This window comes from Vulpes lagopus, chromosome 1, assembly GCF_018345385.1.
Source record: "Vulpes lagopus strain Blue_001 chromosome 1, ASM1834538v1, whole genome shotgun sequence".
Classification (NCBI taxonomy): domain Eukaryota; kingdom Metazoa; phylum Chordata; class Mammalia; order Carnivora; family Canidae; genus Vulpes; species Vulpes lagopus.
Window position 1 is genome coordinate 55,452,884 of NC_054824.1, and position 8,278 is coordinate 55,461,161.

General features: G+C 31.3%; 1 protein-coding gene across 1 annotated transcript in view; it reads left to right on the plus strand.

Moving 5' to 3' along the window:
• The window catches only part of CRISP1 (cysteine rich secretory protein 1), a 30,794-nt gene extending 23,866 nt beyond the window's left edge, over positions 1–6,928 (plus strand). Inside the window, exons 7-9 of the mRNA XM_041747859.1 lie at positions 1,154–1,251; positions 3,381–3,469; positions 6,801–6,928. Of these exons, the coding sequence (XP_041603793.1) occupies positions 1,154–1,251; positions 3,381–3,469; positions 6,801–6,928 (315 nt within the window). The remainder of the gene's footprint in view (positions 1–1,153; positions 1,252–3,380; positions 3,470–6,800) is intronic.
• Positions 6,929–8,278: the final 1,350 nt, after the last annotated feature.

The following is an 8,278-nucleotide window of genomic DNA, read 5'->3' on the forward strand; positions in this document are numbered from 1 at the left end:
TTTGAGGTTTTGTTTTTTTTCTTATATGGTGGAAGGTAAGATCTAACTTCATTTATCTTCATGTTAACATCTAGTTTTTCCAACTGTATTTGTGGTAAGACTGTCCTGTTCACAGTGGATTGTCTTAGCACCCTTATTGAAAGTCTTTTGACCATATTTATGAAAATTTATTTCTGGGCTCTAGTTTATTTCCTAGATTTATGTTTATTGTCCAGTACCACTGTTTTAATTACTATAGTTTTGTGTTAAGGCTATTAGAAAGCATACAACGTCCAGCTTTGTTCTGTTTTTTCAAGACTATTTGCCTAGTTAAAAATCATAGACTTAAACACTTATGGACATCAATGCAAATGTTCTAAATAAAAGACTAGCAAATAGCATTCTTATTGTACAAAAAGATACATTCTAGGAATCCAAGAATGTTATAAAATTTCTACTCATATAATTTACCTTATCAAACAGTGGATAAAAATAAAATGATCACCCAAAGAGATAAAAATCTGACAAATTTGTAACTTCAATTCCTACTCTTTACTTATTTTAGATAATGGTGGACTAACCCCACTATTTACAACCAGACCATTTGTTCCATCACATTAAGATGGTAACTTAATATTTCTGCTTCTAAACACCTAAAAAATTTATTATTCAATTTCCACAATACATCTAGGATGTAGAAGATAGTATTATTTTATTCCATTTTGCAAATTAGAAAAAAAAGAAATTTCGAAACATAAAGTAAATCGGTAAGTACCATACAACCAGTAAGTGATAGAGATAGAATTTGAACCTGAGTTCTCTAGCCTCGATGGCCAACTCTTAACTCTATACCATGCCTATTCTCTGATTGAGTAAAGTTCCTCCCATGCTTTGATTCTTATATAATCACCAAGCAGCTTTCATCATGTTACCTGATTTTTCATATAGATTTGATAATAGAATCAACCAGGATCAAGGACAGCCAATAAGTGTACATATATGTGTGTGTTATCCAGACATATGGAAATCTTTGTTTCTAGGACTTCCTAATAAGCCATGTTTAAGGCATCCTAAAAACAAGCATGTTTATTTTCAACCCCGGATAACAATATTCATATTGTAATCATTTAGCAAAAGTCAAATTATTAATTAAATATTCTCTTTATCATTACAGGTTGTTTGGGCCACTTCTTATCTCATTGGCTGCGGAATATCATCATGCCCCAAAAGAAAGCTGACTCAGTATCTCTATATTTGTCACTATTGTCATGAGTATGTATTATGCAGCTTGGTTTTTCACAAAGCCTTTAGAAATACATCTTTCTTCATAACTCAGTTTCTCAATCCATATAAAAGAAAACTCAAATAAACATTTCACTTCAGTTAAGCAGAACTTTAGAGATAAATGTCATTTAGCCAATAACCTAAAATCATTACACACACACGCAAATTTTTGTTATATTTTTTAAATAAATTTATATTTCATTAATATAATGTCTAAATTCAGTTATTGCCAGTAGTCTTGCTTTGTGCTATTAGTCAGCATAAGCAAAAAAACAAGGATATTTATTTCAACAATTCAAGAGTATATTTAGAATGCTAGAGCAGAAATACTGTGGAGTATTAAGACTAAGCAAACAGAAAAATTGAAGTGTTCTTGTATTTAGCTTTTTAGTCTAATTATTAGTATATGTCTTTTCCTTAGACATTAAATTTACATGTTATCAAGATATGAGTAACAACTTCTAGAAGAGATCATCTGATTGTTTCAGTGAAGGGCAAGTGGACTCTTTTACCCTATCAACTGTGGTTATATAATAAGATCAATTTCAGATAAAGGTGATTGCAGAAGCCCACAAGAGCACACTGTGTGATCCAGTAATAATGATGAGAAATTAGAGGTTGTTCAGAGCTGGATATAGTTCCATAATAATTCACTACAAATGCCTGTTTAAATATACTCTGCTAAGGAAAGTTAATGAATAGTCTGCATATGTGTCCTTCAGCTATCTGTACTTAAAGAGTTCAATATGCAAAGTTTTCATAATAATATGAGCTCCAAACATGACATTTAACTACTATCCCCCATGTGTGTTGCAAAACAAAAGATGGTCAATATGAATCAGTTAAAATTATTTATCTGTTAATATGCTACATATTTATACATTAAATGAGGTCTGTAGTATTAGAATAGATTCAATAGATATATTTATATAATACTTCTAGATATTTTCTGATCTTATCATTTCTTGATTTTAGTAGTTAGTATTTTTTATTATTTTATTTATATAATTAGTACTGAAGACAGTAAGATCTCTTTGCATCCACAACACATCAGTTGTACTAAATCCTGGTGGTGGTCTCTGGTGAACTGACAATTACACAAAAGTAAAACATACATGGAGCTGTGATAGGAGAATTTTCTACAGCAAAGATAAGGTTAAGTGTCTGACAAAATCCCTTAATGAATTAACTAATATATTTCTTTTATAGAGTGAAACTTTGGACACCTGGCTGGCTCAGTTATAGAGCATGTGGCTCTTGATCTCAGATTCATGAGTTCAAGCCCCACATTGGACATAAAACTTACTTCAAAAAGAAAATAATAATAATAATAATAAAGGGAAAAAAATAAAGTGAAATACTAAGAATTTATATATCAAATGGAAAAATATCAACTAGAATACCGTTTTAACCAAAACATTTACCTTATTTTTCAAGCATATTAAGTAAGAATAAGCTATAATCCATATTGTTTTCTTAGATATCTGCAGGTAAGACTGTCATCTCTGAATTTCATATTAGCTTAGAACTAGAAATTCTCATCTACTCTCTCCCCCTCAACTCTACCACTTTAGATTTAGCCATACTGAGGGTTTTTCATCTTTTATAATGCTCCATGTGTTTCTGAATGAGAGTAACATGTATCATTTCTCATAATATCATACAAAATGAAATAGAACATCTCCAACTTGACTCACTTAAAATTTTCTTAGCATGCCCTTTTACATGACTGCCTACCAAGTTCCTATGGGCATAAATAAAGAAAAATGGGTATAAATAAAGAAAAATGACCAATTATCAACAAACTCTTCTGCTTGTTAAGACCTGACTGTTCATAGGTACCAATCCTGTTAAAACTTAACAGGGTAAATTCTTTCAAAACATTTTCAAAACCCACTGTTGCCTGTTATACATTCAAAAAAGATAAATTGCCATCGTTGCAAGTCTAGAAATCTTAAAGCTATCTTAAAGATTATCATCATTATCTAGAAGTGGTTTTCAAAAATTGTTTTTAAAGTTGATTAGAAATAGTAAGTAAAATTTTATATTCATTGTCCAAGTATCAATTTTATTATATCACCTTTTCCTATATTCTTTTTTTTTTTTATCATTTTAAGGGGAAATGATCCTGCCAAAAGGAATGAACCTTATAATGCAGGAAGTCCATGTGGAGACTGCCCAAATGACTGTGAAAATAAACTTTGTAGTAAGTTTTACATTCAATTTGCTTAATATAGACCACTGACCCAGGAGCCATGTATCCTTCAAATTAAGCAATTGAAAATATTTCACTTTTCTATAACTTTTTCTGATTCATCACACAGGAAAGGTCAACATTATTTCTTACCTCGCCTCCCTGAATTACCAAGAAGGTGATTGATTAAATCTATTGGAATGGATATTAGAATGTTTAGGCCAAAACTCAGCTTACCACCACCACCACCCAAAGTTTAATGACACTCATAGGAAAAACCTGGATAAGATGTTAATATAAGCATACATTTTACTCTGCTCTATTAAAAAGTTTCTGGGCTCTCTATTGCAGCCCTGAAATTAGAAATATTGTTTTCAGGATATCAGTGTTTTCAGCTTACTTGCTGCTCAATAACTCCCCTACCTTCCTAACCACTTTTTAGGGCATATAATTTATTACTGAGTGACCCTTATTCTTCTATGTTCCTACTGACAAATCGGAAGATATTGGCTGATGGTCACACTGTCCCCTTACAGCATTTCCTTTTATTTCTTAAATAAATCTAACTACAATGTAGTATTACTCAAATGAATTCCAATTACATGTTCATTCTACTAGATCGCGAAAGTTCCTTTTCAGAGCTTCCTGAAAACATAATTCCTAATCCCTGAGTATAAATTTGATAAAATAATTTTCAATAAGTTTGTAGAGAAGTAACTAACCCAGGAAAAATACCTTTTAACTTCAGACTTGGAAAGCCAGAAGACTTATTTTCCTACACCTAACCAAGTCACTCTGTTTATTCTTAAGTAAAGAAAATAGATTTTCTTTCTCAAATTACCTCTCTCTAGATAAATAGATAGATATGTAGATGCATGGATAAATAGATATTCTTCTTTTTAAATCCCCTTTATTCTTTTGCTTTCTTTTCTTTCTCTTACTTTCAACTTCACTTTTTGCACCCTATTTCTGAAAAGAACTGTAGCTGGAGAAAAATAAAATATCTACTAACTATCTATGCTGGATTAATGGGGTAGGTTTTTAAAATCCAAGATATAAAAGCAATGTCTATAGTGGTATAAAAAATGTAATAGAAGTAAAATCAGAATAGAAAAGAGAAAGTATTACTCAAGAAGATTAAATCTGTGACATAAAGATGCATATCTTAAACTTTTTGCCCATATCTATAAATGCATGAGAAGAGAAATATTTTTTAAAATCTCCGATTTGTTCACACTGGAATGGAGACAATGCTAAAAGCATAAGACCTAAATGTGCAGACATAAGCAGCTTAGTGTAATTCAAATAAATTTTATAAAAACAAAATTTATATTATAAAATAGGGGAATTATATATAAATATAATTACACATAAATTATAAATTTATATATAAATTACATATAAATTTTAAATTTATATATAAATTACTTATAAGTTAATAAATTATATATAAATATAATTATATATAAATATCATTACAGATAAATGACATAGAAAAATCTTTAGCTTTAGTCACACCTATAAAAAGAAGGAGTGGAAGAGGAAGAGGAAGAAGGAGAAGAAGAAGAAAAAGAAGAAGAAGAAAGGAAAAGAGAGAGGAAAAGGACTCATTAAAATGAAGACATTACAACTGATACATGCAAACAAAAAGGGGCATAGGTGTATGCTATGAACAATTGTATGGCAACAAATTGAACAACTAATTGGAAGAAATACACTAAAGTTAAAAATAGACAACTTACAAAGACTAAACTATGAAGAAATAAACATAAAACCCACCAAGATTGAATCATGAATAAATGGGAAATCTGAACAGACTAAGTACTAGTAAGGATATTGAATCAATAATCAAAATCCTCCCAACTAAGAAAAGCCCAGGACCAGATGGCTTCACCAGTGAATTCTACCAAACATTTAAAGAAGAATTAATACTAATAGTTTTAAAACTCCTCCAAAAAATAGGAAAGAGAGGAGCACTTCCAAACTCATTTCATGAGGCCAACATTACCCTGATACTAATGTCAGACAATTACACTGCAATAAAAATTAATTACAGGCCAATATATCTGATGAGCATAGATGCAAAACTCTCAATAAAATTTAGCAAACCAACTGCACCAATACATTGAAAAGATCATACACCACAATCAAGTGGAATTTATTCTAAGGATGCAAGACTGGCTCAACATCCACAAATCAGACAATGTGAAGAATAAAAATCATATAGTTATCTTAATAGATACAGAAAAGCATTTGACAAAATTTGACATTCTTTCATGATAAAAGCTCTCAAATTTGGCACACAAGGAACTTACCTTAACATTGTAAAGGTCAGATATGAGAAGCCCACAACAAAAACCATATTCATGATGAAAAGTGAAAAGATTTCTAAGGGCCTGGACAAGACAAGAATGCCTACCCTTACCATTTTAATTCAACATAGTATTGGAAGTCCTAACCAGAGTAATTAGGCAAGAAAAAGAAATACAAGTAACTAAAATCAGAAAGGAAGAACTAAAAGAGACTCTACTTGCAGATGACATGATAGTACATATAGAATACCGTAAAAACTCCACCAGAAAATTATTGGAATTAATAACTGAATTCAGTAAAATTCTAGGATATAGAATCAATATACACAAATGATTTTTATGTGAACTACCAACAGACTATCAGAAAAATAATTTTTTAAAAAATCCTAGTTGTAATTGCATCAAAAAGAAAAAATATATCTAAGAATAAATTTTACCAAGGCAATGAAAGATCTATATACTGAAAATTATAAGATATGGGTGAAAAATAAGAAGATACAAATAAATGGAAATATATTCCATGCTCATGGATTAGAAGAATTAATATTTTTTTAATGTCCATACTACCCAAAGCTATCTACAGATTCAGTGCAATCACTACCAAACTTCGAATGGCATTTTTGATAGAGCTAGAATAAATACTCCTAAAATTTGTATGGAACAACAAAAGACCCCAACTAGCCAAAGAAATCTTGAGAAAGAAGAATAAAGCTAGTGATATCACACTTCCTGATTTCAAACTGTATTACAAAGCTACATATAGTCATCAAAATAGTATGGTATTAACATAAAAACAGACACATAGATTAACGGAACAGAATGGAGAGCCCAGAAATAAACCAATGCATATATGGTCAATTAATTTATAACAAAGAAGCCAAATACATACAAATACAGATACAGAAAACAGATTGCTAGTTTTCAGAAGCACAGGGGGATAATTCCTTTTATGTCTTTAAGGAGATTATCTCTTTCTTCCGCAATGGTGAATTTTTGAGATAATATTTTGTAAACATGTTTTTTCCTTCCAGCTAACCCCTGCCTCTACTATGATGAATACAGTAACTGTCAGATACAAAAACGTAGTTTCGGATGCAGCCCACAGTCAATTCAACAATTCTGCAAAGCTAGCTGTCTCTGTGACAAGAAGATAAAGTAATCTTTGTTATTTGCAACTATAATGTGCTTTTGGGAAAATGTCTATTGGATTACATCTTTTACCTTACTTTGCTTCAATAGCTTCTGCTAAGTTTCATTTGGCTTCAATTATACTTGAGATCCTAAATTTTACTAATCATATATGGGAATCAATAGATTTACATCAATACCACCCACTCCTATCCTGACACTTCCTGAAACACTATTTTATTTATTTATTTTTTATTTTTTAAAAGATTTTTTTATTTTTATTTTTATAATAATTTATTTTTTATTGGTGTTCAATTTACCAACATACAGAATAACACCCAGTGCTCATCCCGTCAAGTTCCCCTTCAGTGCCCGTCACCCATTCCCCTCCAACACCCGCCCTCCTCCCCTTCCACCACCCCTAGTTCGTTTCACAGAGTTAGGAGTCTTTATGTTCTGTCTCCCTTTCTGATATTTTCCACACATTTCTTCTCCCTTCCCTTATATTCCCTTTCACTATTATTTATATTCCCCAAATGAATGAGAACATACACTGTTTGTCCTTCTCCGATTGACTTACTTCACTCAACATAATACCCTCCAGTACCATTTGCTTCAACTATTTTAAACTGCCTTACTCCAGAAGTGAAATGTCCAGTTCAACACCTGTCTCATGTTAAAATCGTGTGATTTGTAGCTCTCAGGTTGACAAAATTCAACTGATGGTATAAATGGCCACCTTGGCAAGGACCTCTGGAAGAGGAGGATCTATTTGTCCCTGTTAACTCCTTCTCCTACTTTCCTGTGTCTCCAATCCCCATGATGTTTGTCTTACCAGCCTGGCTAATATGCAGTGTAATTCTTTATTTCGTAACTTTACTTCTATTTTAAATTGATCATTAAAATAATCCGCAAAGCAAACAAAAAGTCGAGTCTTATTACTTGCAAGTCTTATTTGCTTAATTGGAGGTGTTTAAATGCCTTATTATTTCATCAGTATGTCTATATACATCTGTGAAGTGGGAGGAAAATTGTGTTCCTTAATTTAACAAAATGTGTTTTCAACACTGATAACATACAAAATGTAACATATATGTAGAGGATATTGTCTCCTTTATTTCAAATGAAGATTTAAATATCAGTGAATCTGAACATAAAAGAGAGGACAATATAGTTCTGACATCAGATAAATACAAAGAAAACATCAGGAAGTAATGAAGGAATGAATTCATCTAAGTGGTAAAGTAGAATCGTAGGAGAGATCATATGATAGATTAAGTGCATAGTGAAACTGTACATTGCAAAGGGAAAAAAGGAGCTGAGCTCTTCCAGGAACAATGCACAGGACATAGTAATAAGCTGATAGAATTAGCAGAAGTTA